This window comes from Glandiceps talaboti, chromosome 2 (assembly GCF_964340395.1).
Source record: "Glandiceps talaboti chromosome 2, keGlaTala1.1, whole genome shotgun sequence".
NCBI lineage: Eukaryota > Metazoa > Hemichordata > Enteropneusta > Spengelidae > Glandiceps > Glandiceps talaboti.
In genome coordinates this window covers 11330430-11347292 of record NC_135550.1, presented here as the reverse complement: position 1 = coordinate 11347292, position 16863 = coordinate 11330430, and the positions used below count along the sequence as shown (strand labels likewise).

General features: G+C 33.2%; 1 protein-coding gene across 1 annotated transcript; it reads right to left on the bottom strand.

Moving 5' to 3' along the window:
• Positions 1 to 4902: 4902 nt before the first annotated feature.
• Positions 4903 to 15569, bottom strand: LOC144444170 (acyl-CoA:lysophosphatidylglycerol acyltransferase 1-like). The gene is made up of 6 exons (XM_078133583.1): positions 15338 to 15569; positions 7974 to 8191; positions 6906 to 7042; positions 5858 to 5985; positions 5572 to 5583; positions 4903 to 5306 (listed from the first exon to the last, which is right to left on the bottom strand). The coding sequence occupies exons 1-6, from the start codon at positions 15567 to 15569 to the stop codon at positions 4903 to 4905; spliced, it is 1131 nt and encodes a 376-aa protein (XP_077989709.1).
• Between the last annotated feature and the right edge of the window lie 1294 nt (positions 15570 to 16863).

The following is a 16863-nucleotide window of genomic DNA, read 5'->3' as shown; positions in this document are numbered from 1 at the left end:
AAAATTTTGGTACTCAGTATTTTTTAAAGTGATACACGTATCAATTCAAGTTTATTAACTTTTTACTTAACTGAAATAATAAACGTAAAACCTTGATTCAAGTATTCTAGAATAGTCTTGCATCATTTAACGTTGGATGCCCTTTAGGATATTGCAATTGTCTTCTGGCATTGTGAGAAGTTGTTTTCATAGTTAGTAGGGATTTCCTTGACATTTTTTATACGTATAAAAATATGATGTCATCAGAGCATTGATAAATTAAAGTTAAATATCAGATTTGAGTTCAGTCAATGACAAGTGATGGTTAAGCAGGGCTCAAAATTAACAGTCGTCCCATTCCCACATACTAGTACTACCAATTCTTGTCATAGCGCTACCATAATTTGCAGCTGGGAGCCCACTCAGGCTATCACTGATTATGTGATGATAGGATGGAATATTAACAGACATAGAAGTATTTTATAACACACAATTTTATTTCCAATAGAGGAACTCTGTTTTTCAGTTCAGGAATATGAGACTATTGGTCACCTTTGGATCCTTGGGCTACCACTTTCTGAAATTGGTAGCCCACTAGGACTACCAAAGAAAAAAAGCTAATTTCGAGCCCTGTTAAGTAAGTAGAATACATTTTAAATATGCAGCAAATATTGTGCTAAAAAATGTATAAACTAAATGCTTGTGCGCCTTCAATTTGTTTAGTAGAGACACTGAAAAAAGAAAGGTATAGATGTGGTGATATAAAGTGCTAGGTTGGACATCTAATGTGTAATCTGTTGAAAGCTGACGGGATCAGACAGAGGTAATTTCAATCAAATTCTTTGTAGTGACAATTCAGTTGTAAACTTCACTACAGTTTGATATAGGAGAAGTAAAGCTAGGTACTGATCTTGAAGAGTTGCTTGTACTTGATTGTTAGATCTGCAATTTTTTCAATCATTTCTGTGCTAATTTGATGCATGTAGTAAATACATTGAGGTGCTTCTTGCATACTTAAAATTTTGAATTCATATGATGACCATGATATATAGAAATTATGTGATTCACCAAAGCATGTGCATTTTGATAAAAATATCAGATAGTGTGTTCAACAATGGATAGATCACAACACCGAGGTTTACACATAATAGTAAATGTAGAGAGGAGTCCTTGTAGTATGTGTAGTGGTACATGTAAGTACATATAGTGGTACCTAATTGAAATGTCTGGATTTCTCATGTTAAATTGAGTCAACTCAAATGTCACAATAAGTGAAATTGTATTGTATATGAATGAAACTCTTGGCATCATATGTGTGTAATTTGATTAACTTGAAGCTAATGTGGTATGAAATACCCACTTCATTAGCTTTGTAAATAAATGGTCTATCAAGCCCATGAACTTCTTGTTTATTTGAAGTTGAAACACTTGTACATGTATACAAACAAATGAACTATAAAACTCCATGCCAGCCAATAACAGAGTGTAATGTAAGTCCTTCTGAAAAGTATACTTGTACATTGATTTTGTTAGGAAAACATAATGTGTGTATTGTTTGCATATAGCAGTCAAGCTGTATAGTCTGTATTACTGAAGGTGTGTCTTGTTAGGGCGCCCTCACACATCAGCCAACTAACAGGCTGTTGAGGACAGAGGGATATATCTTACAAGTCTATGCAGTTGAAATCTTCAGATTTATGTCATCCTTATCACTATTGATGTCATCTGTCTGTATACAAAATGTATGATGAGATATACAAATGGTCAGTTTGGACAGGCTGCAAGTCACGATTGCAAGTAGAAAAGACTAGACTGCTTTGTTTATGTTTTATGGGATTTATTGAACAAACACTATATGTACGAAGATAGCACAGATTTTTTAATAAATAAGAATATACACAAATAAATACAAAAACAATAAATATCCTATGTTTAATTCAAACTTTTTGAAAAAAATTTAAATAGGAGTTCAAGTACCTGGTAATTATAGCAACCAGCAATGTGGTTTATGTTGTTAGCTATAATTATCAGGTACTCTTGTGTAAATTTAAACCAAACTAATAACACAACATGGTGTACAATTTTTTTAAAGAGAAGTACATTCATATTAACTCCTGAATACAAACGTTGGGTCCATGGCTAGTGAAGTAACACAACAAGTCATTTCAACTGACTGATCTGTCGTTGTTGGTGCTGCTGTTAACCATTACAAAGTTTGTTAAGAATGATTGAAGAAATGTACGCAACATTGAATCCTAAGTTTTACTGAAACACATATATAACATTACAATTATATAAATAGTCACTATCCTGAGTTCATTGACATCAAGGGATGAAACCGAGAACCTCATAGTCTACCCTACACCAGTGTATTTTTGTTAGGGAGTTTCCCTGTCATTTTACCAGGGGTTCCCCACTGTCATTTTACCAGGGGTTCCCCACCAAAATTATGGTACAATGTATGGAAACTGCCAGTTTTACCATATGACCCCCCTTTCTGTTACCAGGGTTCCCAAACTTTAGTTAAAACACTGTACACTGCATTAGCCTATGTAGCAGTCTGGATAGTCAAACCTAGCAAATCTTGCTACACAGCATGTGATTCAGTATTTTTTTAACCACTTCTCATTATCAAATCAGCTTAAAATTAGCATATCATGTGGCTAATTCAACCAATCATCTTCTGTACCATGAAAAATACTAAATTTGAATGACTCATGAGTTCACAGGCTGTGTGGAGGTCGATCACTGACTCTGTTACAGCGGCTAGCATAGCATGGGTGTTTCAGCAAGCTCTTGACTGAAGACTTGCATGGTGTGCAGGATATACTGTAAATCTAGCGATATTTACACCACTAGCAAATTTTGCGATTTCACAGTCTAGTTCCCAAAGACTAATGTTTACGAATGTCTAAGCCTGGTGTGCTGTGTTTATAGACAAGAAGGCATTTTAGCCACTATTTATTTTCTTGTTTTTTGTTTTCCAGCAAAATATTAAAGCGAAAGTAAGTCTTTAGCGAAAGTTTCCAGGTTTACAGTACAGTAGGGATATTGAACATCGAGAATCCAATTTTTCATATGAAGTCAACTCTTGACTTGAGAAATATCTTAACAAAAATGACACTTAGGTTAAAAGATTCAAAAATATTGTTAAAATAAAATATAAATTCATTTCATAAATAAACCAACCTGTTCCATCTTCATAACTTTCTTGTAAAACATTTGCACCTCAATCATGGTGTAAATTTCATAATATTGAAATCGAATACACTACTACATTGAACATTGAAATATAAGCCTAGAGTTATTGCAACTACTGAAATACCTGTATTAGGCTGTTGGTCATACGTCCAATATATTGCTTGTTCGGCTTTCTGTACTCCTTTCAAGCTTTGTTTGTCTTTGCATCTAATATATTCACAATAACTGTACAAATTTGAAGAAGAAGAAGAAGAAAAAGGAACTGCATCACACTCTTTAAGTTTATGCATTATATTCAGAAACCTATCACATTTTTTTATTTACTGTATATTTCCTATTTTAAAGAGTACAGCACCACTCTAAAATACAAAGAAACATAGAAGAGAAAGTCAAGTTCACCACAAGATTACATAACTGTTATCGTCATTGAAAACCTATTTTTGAAAAAGGTGATACTGTTACAAGACAAAATACCTTTTAGGAGACAAGATAACTTGGACTGAAAAGGAATGACAAAAAAACATGCCCAGCTGAGTTTGAATTTAGCCTAGACCAGAAAGATAGATTTTACCGTTTATAGATTTATAACTAACCTACATCAGTATACTAATATACAATTTCTCACTCCTATTTTTATTTTAGTTATCTTTCAAATAGTATTGATTAATATAAAGAGTTACATGAAAGATGATGTGTGAAAAAAAAAAGAAATCTGTAGATGTGACCTATATTACTAGTATTAGTTATGTATACTCTCAGTCTTTCATTAAGCATCTTTCTCACTTCATGAAAGCGTCATGGAGACAATACTGATTTCTTTCCATCTGTATCTTTACAAAGTAAAAGAAATCTAGCATCAAGTTTTTGAGAGAGACAAGTAAAAGTGAAGTACTGAAGTGCCATGTTTTCAAGCCTGCTATTGATATTTCCTGTCGTAGGCAAACAACAACTTTTTGTGTTAAAATCATGGTTGAATTTTGAAGTATATTTTCATGTTACTCCCCCACCCCCACCCCTTTCCCTCCAATTTCAAATTGCCTATTTCATCTACTTGAAATACATCAATGTTATCAAAATACTTCTACAATACACAGGATGGATTTAAAGATGACTTTATATATATAGTTATACCTTTGCTTTTTTATTTCAGGAGATATTTATTACGATCATTTGAATTTATTCATTTACTTGGTACAGAATTAGATAAGTACAAATCATGTCACTGTAGTTTAGTTGTGACGTTGTTGATATCTATTTAGTTGTTATTTGGTATTTTACATACCTGTACTCTATGATTTAAGAATACTGCCAAAATTCTGCTTTTTATCAACCAGACATGTCCTCACAGATTTCTCCTTTTAAAGATCCATGTGGATAACAATTGGGTATTTATTTTGGAATTTTAATTTATAAAACAACTTTACTATGTTTTTCTACTTGAAAACACAGTGCGAAATAACATATACCAAGTCCTTGTTTGTAACTCAATAAATTGCAAAAAGATGCAAAAAGTTTGAAAAGTTTGTTATTGTATGTATAATAACAAACATTTGACACATTTAAAAAAAAAAAAATTTTTGTTATGGATTGAGTTACAAACATGGACTTGGTATATGTTGTTTGACATTGTGTTTTCAAGTAGAAAAACATATTAAAGTTGTTTTATAAATTAAAATTCCAAAGTAAACATCCCATTTCTCATCCACATGGAACTTTAAATTCTTAAACAATCAATTGATACAGTGTATTGTATAGTAATTTAAGTAGACACATTAAAACAATGTAAGATGCATTGATTGTGAGAAACCACCATGCTGATAGTTCGACTTTCTTGGGTTTCTTGGTGACTTTACAGTTCGTGGCTGGTGTGGGGAATTCCCCAGTACTGTAGAAATGAGAAAGCAACTCTTCCTTTTCGACAAATCGTTGATACATCCATTTGAGTAGTTCGTCGGGATCTTCAGGTACTTCATGGATTGGAAAGTATCTGTAATGTACGGATGAACAGCAGGGTTGTCTGTAGCCCAATATCCAGCTTTGTACATTCATCGGCTTCACTTCAGGATGACCCGGGTAACCTATTGTTATGTCGATCACCCACTTCAAACTTTTTCTTGAAGCTGATGCTACAGAAATGAAATCAGTGAGATGAGTTAACAAATGGATGTTGTAATATTATCAGCTGACGATAGACTTTCTCGCAGTCCCATTGGCTTTACCTGAAGCTATGTATTTACATTTACTTTGACCATGTAGCTAGACTTTCAGTTCAGTCAGGTTTACTGATTAAATTTACTATCAATTTAAAGTAAAAGTCCAGTCAGACTTACTATTTCTGACTTCAGTACACTTGTATTGATTACTGCTATCAACTTAAGGAAAAGTCCAGACTTATTTCTGCCTCTAGTACACTTGTATTGATTACTTCTATCAAGTTACATAGCACCTCAGTAACTACTCAACTTTTTGAAACCTTTAAAGAAGCCCTGTCTGCACTTGACATGTGTTTGGGCCATTTTGGCAGTTTCCTGCAAGGGTTTATGGGAAAAGATTTAGCGATGACATCACATCTACCACATTCTCCTTCTCTTGACAAATACAAAGAGTATCAAGACAAAGAGATTGCGGTAAATGTGATGTCAACTCCAGAGGTTTTTTTCTCCAAGAATTGACATACCAAATGCTGATTTTGGTCCATTCTGCATAGGTGTAGAGTTCCTGAGTGTCTGCAAAATTGTTGTCATTGCACCAGTTCTTGGCAATGTAACGTGTTCTAAAACAGGCAGATTATTCTTCCTTGCAAATCTACAATAGAAAATTAGGATCTTCAGTCTTATTTTAAATGATATATCTTGAATTATTTGCAACAATTTTATTAGTATTTTATGCAGTAACTATGACAGAACCCCACTCATGTCATGTGGGTGCAAGTGTGGCATACCCAGGGTACTGCAAAAAGTGTTTGTGGTCTTTTTGTAGCCGTACTATCATGAGCATAGCAAACAAAAGTACAGCATAAAACACTGAGTGCAAATACTTAGACTTATAGTCACACTGGCACTCTATCATCGTGGAGTTTTGTTATTATGTATGTTTATCCAAAACATCATAAAGAAATACAACTTAATGTGCTCACATGATTTTGTGTGCATGGAACACTCATGGTTTCATATACAGATATGCAACAATATTTTCAGTATTGCACTGCGGTGCAAATATCAAACTATATTCACACACTGATGCAAGTAATGACTGGTAGATAAAATGTACATTTGTGATTCACAGTACATACTTTCAATTGATTAGTTTCTGGAAGGAATTTTTCTTTCAGTTTGGGTTTGATTGCTTCATTTGATCTTGCTGTTAATAGTATAATTCTCACTTCCATCAGTATGTTCTGTAGATAGAGGCTTAGAGCACTTCATGTATGTTTAGTATACGGAGTCACTTCCAATACAGGGATTCAAGGTATTCATTTCAGAATGAATGATAGTGTCTTAGCTTACACTCACCAATTTAGATCTCGCAGTCTTTGACTTAATTACCTACAGTCAATCTTATCACTGGAGCCATTCAATCATTCAAGATCCACATTCTCTATATCTCTGTCAGACACCCAAATTTGACTCTAGCCTTTCCACTTCTACTTGATATAAGTAATTACATGGACAAGGAAGTCTGTGGTAATATATTACCAGACTGAGTGTGTCTGCTGTTTTACTTACTTCTGGCTGGCAGCTCTTCTTTTCCTAAGGAACCCTCCCTCTGGAAAGAGAATGACCCATTTTCTAAATCTCTGCCAGTATATCTTCTGTAAATGTTCCGCGAGTAATTTGATTTGTGATTCCCTGTACTGCTTACCCTAAAAAAAAAAATCGCAAAAAAAAACAAGGGGTTATTTTTAATAGTTGAACCGGTTAACATTTAGGAGTGCCCACAGTCCCTGTATCTGGCTTAGAGACTGTGGTATAGTTCGGTATATTTAGATTACAATATATACCAGTACTTAAAATGAAAGCAAAAATTCATGTATATCAGTAAGCCGTTTTTTTCGCCTCGCAGCAGTTCTCACAAGATCTCGCATGAGCCGTTGCATCCATAGCAACTACTTGAGGGTGGTCAAGCTGAAAGTGTCAAATGCTTAGCAACACTATTGTTCTCGACATCATCACACATGGCCATGGTGAAAGCTTGACCTCGATCACATGTTTGACAACCGTTGTTGCTAGGCATATTTGCATTTCTCTCACGAGATCTGCAATGAGACATAAAATCCCTTATTGCAAGTAGAATTTTCAATATACACATGGACACAATTTTTTTTCTTGCAATTCAAATGTACATATATGTTGACACATGCATGGTAATTTATTTTTAAAAGAATAATAGTTATTACACCATGCACATGTTAAGTGATATACATTCACACAGAAAATATGGAATTTATGCCCTACATCATGACAACATGTGTCTGTGTCATTGGTTTTTTGGTGCTTGAAATTCGAGCCAAAACATTCAGGCACCATATAACATCACATTCCCAATGTTTTTTTGTAAATTAAGAACTTGGTTTCTAGTAAGTCTATGTAATTATACCCTAACAATTATTACCTGCAAACATATAACTTTATTATTCTCCAATATTTTTCTGTGTGTGTGTGTGTGTGTGTGTGTGTGTGTGTGTGTGTGTGTGTGTGTGTGTGTGTGTGTGTGTGTGTGTGTGTGTGTGTGTGTGTGTTTTGTGTTGTTTTTTGTGTGCAATTCAGGGCATTCTAGTCTTGTGGATTACTTACCTGTTGTATAAAGAAGTCACCATGGAAAAAAGAGACAGGTCCAAAAGTAGGTGCCAGTATAAGTATTTTATCCATCAGCCACATTACTTCTTTTAAGACCGGACCTTTGTCTTGCAAACTTGTCATTAATGTCAGAACATCACCAGTAGATTGATGGTTTACCATGACAACAGCTTCGTCATCCTGTAGTTTAGTCACATCTTCTCCACTTTCAATTACTGAAATTGAAAAAAAGAAAGAAAGAGAATGTCAAATATTGATGATTTAGATTTTATCTGGTCATGCTATTTTACCTTTGATGGTCGTGACGCAGAACGAGAAGCTCTATCGTACAGGGGACTATTTTATAGTTTTAAGAATCCATAACGCATTTCCAGAATCTGTAGGTTTTTTCACCAGAAACAGAGAAAAATAACTGTTCACTGAAGTACAAAATATAAGATGTATTGTTAGTTAGATGACAATCTGATTACATGTAAAATCTGATGTAAGACACAACTCAATTCCTTTTTTTACGCCTGTTTATTTTTGATTTTGTTGTTCAGGGAGTGAGTAGGTAGGAGACACTCACTTCTAGAATAACAAAATAAAAACTTCGCCCAGCAGGGACTAAAAAATCCTGACAATAAACAAAGGAAATAGAAGTAGATATTTAAAGAAATCTATTATTTTTACATCAGATTTACTCCACAGCTCCCTAAATAAATGTATGCCAGACCGATATGAACCATATGTTTATTTCAATGTAAACTTGCCAGATGTAAACCAGACTGATCGGTGCATGCTCTGTCCACATCTACTAAGATCAACACCAGCTTGTCAAATTTATTATAGTTATTGTAATTTCAAATATATCACATTGGTATTATATTCTAAGTTATGATCTACATACATATCTGTATTAGCACCTTGTCTGCAATGTCTAGATTATCAAATATGTATCTGATATTCATTTATCAAATATAACAATGTTAGTTTTTATATAGCGGTTTTCCACTCTGTGCTCAAAGCACTTTTATACAATTTATTACCCCTGGCTCAGATCGGCACAATGGCCCTTTATACTTCCTCAACTCCCTGGGGAGCCGCCACAATCCACTGCAGTCTTTATAAATGCATTAAGATTAAAGCATTCACATTGCAACCTCTATCCTACCAGGTCCCCAATTATACAGCTTGGTTGACTGAGGCACAGTCATGTTTCAAATCTTGTCCCAAGGACTTAAGCCACTCAGAAACAAACGACAGCAATAGAGCTTGAACCTGCAACCTGCATATTCCAAACCGGCCACTCTAACCCACTGATCATATACTCTGATATGCAAGAACAGGTATATTTTGACCACAGAGATGAAATGAAAACATCACAAATTTTAACACTTTGCCAAGCCAGAACAATTTTGTCCATAGACTTTATTAGTCATATTAGAGTGCAACTCTGATACACAGAATTGTGTGAATAAAACAACGAGTCATCGGCTGTCATGTCATGCCATTAAAATTAATTAATTCCCTCTTGAGTTGTGCATTCTATTTTAAGGTACCAAATGCTCTCATTGCATTTAGTTGTAACCACACTGTTTTAATTGAATTGAACTTATATTGTCTAGTCATGGGATCATTGATAGTATATGAAAAATGATTGCATCTGTTCACCTTTAACCTTTACAACTGAAGATAATATATTATACTGTATGTCTATACTTTTGTTGGCCTGCCTGACTACATAATATGTATTTTATCATTTATAGGCCTAATACAAAAAATTGTGTGGTTCTGATTACGTTCAAGTTTGGAATAGGCGGGGTAGGTAGTTTTTTTTTCTGTGTGAGTGTCAAGTTCAGGTTTTCCATTGGTTTCCAAATGGTCTCAGTGTCATTTATTTCTTCCTATCAGATGTACAGCCATTACAGATTGGAAGAACACTGGAAACTGTTTTTTTTTTGTCTGTTTAAGTTGATGTTAGTTTCTGCATCCACTATATCTCATAAGACTTCGCAACTTTTGCGATTTTATTTTTTTTTTCTCAAATACATAAAAAAAAGTTGAGGGTTGGCAGTGAAAAGCTAAGTGGGGTCGGGTAACAGGAACCAAACAATTATTTTTTTTAGACCTTATAATATTTTCTATATCCCTTGGTAAAATAAGGTGATTTACAGATCAGACGCTTATTTATTGACTCTAACATACAACAACTGGTAAATTTTGTGTCTGTAATTTAATATAAATAAAATAAAATATAAATTTAGTAGTTCACCAATTATGATTGCAGGCTACTAGCCTGTGTGTAACTCTTGAAGACAAGGTAATAACACAACACACAGTGTGTTTAAACAAATTTGCAAAAATAGCCCAAAACCACTGAATACATTGACTATAGAACTGATATTAATGATGGGCACAAAACCAATAAATCAATTTTAATATTCACAATATGCTTATGACACGGTAGTGTGGTGTGTACAGACATGATGAGATTGGGTATGTTGTACTTCTAATGCAATCACAGACATTAATTGTATGCATCATGGTGCCAAATGAGTCTATTGCGTCTTTTGAGTGCAGCAAACACAAAACTTAATTACATTGCATAAATGCAGACAATTAATTATATATTTATATATCGTGTGCCTTCTATTACATTTTGAACTGTGAAGGCTAATTGTGAATATGTCAGTGTATTAATCTAAACTAAAAAATTCATAGAGTGTCAATGTTTCTCAACAGTGCATTTCTTGCTGTAGTTATAGATGGGAAGGAAAGACACAGTGGTAGTACTGGTACACTATATTCACCAGATTATTTGGGTAGTTTTGCGAGTCATATTTATAAGAAAAAATATTTATAAATCACTCAAAGTGGCCATATAGATGACAAATGGGTATTCGTTCGGGTCAAAATTTATACAGCAATTCTATTGTGTTTTCATACTTTAAAAAAATACTGTGACACAACATATACAAATTTTTACTTTGTATCTCAAATTGCACAAATATTTAAAAATCTGTAAAATGTTTTGTTATTGTATGCACAATAACAAACTTTTTACACACTTTTTTAGCTTTTTGTACATGGATTTGGTTGATGCTGTTTCACACTGTTTTTTGAAGTAGGAAAACATATTATATCTTACACTAGGTTGTCTTAAAATTCCAAAATAAATACCCCATTTGTCATTCATGTTGCCACTGTAATTGGTAGTACTTTAACCCTGAAGTTTCAAATGATCTGGCTGGTCGTATATATACCCCGGTATGTTGTAAATCAGTAATCTCATTTGGCAAAGGACTGTAATTGGATTAGTATTGCTCACAATGTTGATATATTGCAGTATATTATATGTGAGTTTTACAACCCTTGCATCAGTTATCTAGAGATGTTGCTGAGTTTTACAACCCTTGCATCAGTTATCTAGATATGTTGCTGAGTTTTACAACCCTTGCATCAGTTATCTAGATATGTTGCTGAGTTTTACAACCCTTGCAGCAGTTATCTCGAGGTGTCGAGGTGTCTCCAAGTTGTACAATCCTTGCAGCAGTTGTCATTCTGATCAGAAGTTGTTTTATCAGTGGTGGAAAATCAAAACTATCTTTGAAGGTGCAAAAAAGTATTCTCCTTTAATATCACATTGCTAAAAGTGACATACATTGAAAAAAACAATGGTGCATGGCTGCCCGTACAACAGTCATATTGTACCATATGACTAACCTTTGCAGACATAAACAAACCAACAAAAAGCATATTGTGAATCTACATCATAGCAGCCACCCACTATTATTTTTGTATTACTATACATGTGTCAGTTTGATAATGTAATGATTGAGAAAACAGACCTTTCAGCACCTTCAAAGCCAGTTTTTAACGTTCCACTGCTAATAATGTTCTGATCAGAGGCATTCTCTATAGACAAATGCTGCAAGGGTTGTAACTTTCTAGAGTTACCAAGAAATTAATGAAGTGTATGTCAATAAACCAAGGGTTCAATTTAATCATGGATTTCATTTTACTCAGCAAAATAACATGAATTAAATCAAGTGAGTGGTGAGGATGCATTTACACACCTACATCTAATACAGTGGAAAGCCAGTGAGTTGAGTGGAAACAAGTTATTGTCTGCTGGCTTGGCAATGTCTTAATACTACATGTCAAAAATTGAGTTACATTAATATTCTTTATAATCCACTGACATCACGGAGAAAGAATATGTTGTTAGAATTATTACCTGTATATATACATGGTTTTGACAATTAATGACCTGCAAAGACAACAGTCAGTACTGCTCACATAAATGTAGCCCATGTTGGGAGAGATTTTTGTTACACCAGGTGATGAAAAGAAGCAGTTTTAGTAACATGGTTGTTGTGCCAGACAATAAAATGTAGCAATGTGTTACCAGTAGTAAGATTTTGTTGAGCCAGACGATAAAATGTAGCAGTATTGAAAAATTTGTCTAGCCAGATGATGATCTGTTACTATGGTTTTCATTTATATATGACATATAGCAGTTCTTGCACACAATAGGGTGTAATTAGGTAAATGTGACCTTTATCTGTGTAGTACACAGTGGATGAAATCATCAATTATATGATTACGCTATGCATCTATATCTTGACAGCAGATGAAGTGCTTTCAGTGACATGGAGTTCATATGTCACGGCCGGGTCAAATTTGTTTATGTCAATTTCATTATATCCACATCAGAATCAACCATTGTTTGTGTTATTGATTTGTCACAATACTGAAATATTAATGATGATGATCATTTACTTCTGGATGGAAAAAAAATGAATTTTACACTTAGATAATCCTGATTATTGTGATATTACAATGAGTTTTGGGAAACCAAATATTTTTCTCTCATATTTAAACACTTGTGCTGCCGTTATTTCATACATACAGACATGCATTCATTTTTTGTAGTTAAATCTCAATGTAAATTTCAAAGCTATAATCATACCATGCGTGTGTTATATATTTCTCCCTACAATGAAAATTTAGACTAAAAAATTAAAAATGTAATTTTCTCCAGAAAAAATCCTTGATTTTGATTCAGTATCATGTCATTTGTGAGTATAGTTTTCAGATGGTAATTGTCTACTTGGTGACCTTGAGTAACAATGTAATGATCCAACCAGGTGCTCTCCCGTCTTCAATAGCATAGTGGGAAAGCCGTTGTCTTTGTTATTTATTTGCCAGTCTATGAAAAAGTATCAAAATCAGTGAAAGTAGGTATACTATATTTGCACTCTTACAGTGATAGGTTTTTTTTCTATGGTTCAATAAAGAATCACTATTTGCCATTTTGTATGATATTTTAGAAATTCACTGAAAAAAAAATGATGTTGTGAAGGTGATGTTGGTTGTCATTTCTTTGTCTATTGTGTATATTTACAGTCTACATTGCCTACATTATAGCAGTAGTGTCATTTTAGGTCTGTTTGCTCACGGAGGTATAAAGGGAGATAATATCGCCATGGTTTGCTGTATATGTGTATAAAGAAATGAAGGTGTCTGACAAATTAAACCTAAGGTGATGAGTATAAACAAAAGTTGAAGACATTGTGGGCTTTGATTTCTTCAACTATCAATCAACGCTGTTTTAATACACGTACACATCAACATTTTCATCTTATAAAATTTCCAGTTTTACATCTAATAGGTAATACACACACAATGACTTACAACACAACTCATTCAGGCAAGGAGACTGCAAAAAATAAAATTGGACTAAACATTGATTTCAATGTAAAATTAAAAAAATATAAAGTTGTCATGTCACAAGTACATATTTTTATTATTATTATTAAGTTCAAAACAGATTACTAAAGGATGAAACAAGAAAAATAATGATCTAATGGGAGAATTTTGAAAAAGAAAATAATTTCAATTGTTATTTAAAGGGTAAATTTATAATTCTAAAATGTGGGTTTGTGTATTTTGAAATCAGTGAATAAATAACGATGGTGTTTTAACCTTTTACTAGGGTATATTTATTTGAACTGAAAAAACAAAAATAAATTCCAGTGTAAATTAATGAAAATGGAAAGTGCAATTATTTTGATAACATTAACCTGGTGTACATTTTGAGAGCATTTATGAAACACAGCGCTTAAAAGGGCAGATGTATCATTGCCACCTGTCAATCATTTTACAATATTTTCCACAGCAGTAATCAATTTTCAATTATATATTATGTACTGCTAAATTATATATGCCCACATAAATTTCTGCATTTTCTCAAATCACCAAAAATAAATAAAGTAAACTTATTATATTGAAATGATGAATTAAAATGTAGATGTATATTATGATATCTGTACACAAAGTAAATCAAAACCTGTATATTTCAATGGTTCTTGATCTGACAATACGTCTAATACATTAAAAACACACTACCAGTACTACAATGTAGTATATTGTCACTGACTTCTATTTATGTTGGAATAATGAAAAAAGACCAAATTAAAATTACCAGTAATCATGATGATTATGGTAATACTGTTCAGAGAAGTCTTTTTTTCTCTTTTTTTTTTTTAAATTTTGCAGGTATGTATATATGTACATGTGCTGTCAGTGACTAATATAAATAGAGCTGTATTATTTGCATCCCCGTCAATTCTCTTTGCTTATCCAGAACTAAAACGAGATTAGACAATGGGATTATAAAAGACCTTTGCTATCATATAAACATAAAGTGCCTATTCCATGTACATGGATATAGTCAGAACAGTACAAAACAGGTGTATACTGAAAGCTTAGGAAGTCGATATTTTTCCTCTTCCCAAATTTTCCAGTACTGAAATTCTGTACACACTGGGACTAGTATAATATAGAATTCCAGCTGGTGTAATCTTTGTAAATAGAAAGCACAGTTTTCTTTTTGTCAAGTAAATACGATTCTTCACAAATTTTGTTAAAAACATGTGACTGCGTACAGTTTTGTCTTTTTCTGACCTACACAGGGAATTCAATTAGCTAGCTAATCCATATAACAATTACATAATTAAGACCTTTTGTTAGAATAACAATGACAATTGCACTGCTATGATATAACAAAACCAGAGGTTTGTACAGTCAGGTCACAATATAGAAGTACATATTGCACATCATGCATGAATTAGTTTAACGGTATCTGGGTCCCTACTGCATCGTAAGCATCAATCCAAACTCAGTATTCGAAAATATACATTATCATCTCAATAGAATTGAGATGAAAGTGGGACATTTAGAAAAGGTTAATTATCATAGTAGCCATTTTTGGTGAATGCTACATTGTATCAGCTTGGATAAAGTAGCTCAATGCTTATTGAATATGTGAGAGAAATTAGTTATGCAAAATTTGTTTTGAGTCTACACAGACGTACCTGAATAACCAGCTGACCAGCCCCATGAAGCAACTATTCCTAAAAGCCACCGAAATAATATACCTTCTATGTACCAATAAAGCTTTGGATAAAACCATCGCAGTGGCAGCAATAGCAGGAGATATGACAAGTAGACTAGAATGTAGATGTGTTGAGCTGTTTCTATGATAATACGTAGAATTGCCTTGAGTATGAGCAGAGTCATTTTACAGATGTTGGCTAAAGTCGACATCATAACTCTCCTAGTCTCACAAAGCAGCTATATATGTAAGTATGGGATTTTCCATGCAAAAATTCAACATCCGTTTGTGAGGAGAGATGGAGTACTTCACATACAACTTGGCTGTGATTCTCCCTGTTATTTCCACATTCATTCCATTTTGTAATGCAAAGCAGTGCAAGGAATAATTCTGTAGACAATACTGCTTTTCCTTTCGCATGGAATATCAAAGGAAATTCCTGGTTTTGTGTAGCTGCATTGCCACATTAGTAGAGCGGTCTTCTAATTTTATGGCCAACATCCATGAAAATGAAATACCTTTCACTGAAATCAATGAGATATACCTGGACTGTTCCATTCTGAAAAGGGGAGGAGGGTTACAATATATCACAGATACATGATTGTATGGTAAATTACTGTTACAGTAATTAATTTGTCATTTACACAGTTGACAGTTGTTTTTACCTAAGCATAATATTCAATTTGTTATTTTTAATATTTATGATTAAAAATGATATTGGAATGACTTGGGCATTGCACAAATGTATCAGTCGTGTTGATGAATTTAAATAAAAGGTTGGGAGGTCAAGTTGGATGTTTCTACCAACTGTTCTAGATTAATGATTCTTGAATGATAAATTACAGCTGACTACAAAATATATTTTTCTGCAGATGATGACACGTTTATTTCAGATAGTTTATTAATGAATTCGCCATTTATTTGTTCAGGTTAATGGCAAATAAATTAGTGATGTAAATTTCACATTGAATTTTCATCCTTTAAGTTAAATTCTTTTTTACACAGACAGACAGACAGATTCATCACTAATCTATATGTGTTTTTTTTTAATAAATTCTTTTTTAAGTCTTGCCATATATATTATAGTATACCCCCAAAATGAAATACAAACACAATGATTGTACTCAACTCCAGTGTTTTAAAAGGGGCACAAAGTGTCTAAATATTTGGGGTATATAATGTTTACTGCTGGGTTCAAATTAAAGACCTATTGTGTTCTGAAACAACCGTAACTTACGTGCTAGTGATAGAATTTAAACTGTACATATTTAGGACTGATACATAAATGATTTGATGGCATAATTTGTTGTATACTAAAATGTCAACAAAACCACTATTATGCTATCAACATGTGCTAACATTGCCAGAATACAATTTCAGTGTCACTACAAAAGCATGCATGCATTCACATTAACATTATAATACAATGTCATCAAAAGCATGCATGCATTCACATTCACATTATAATACAAGTACATAGTTTAATACTTGTTTTAACAGTATTTT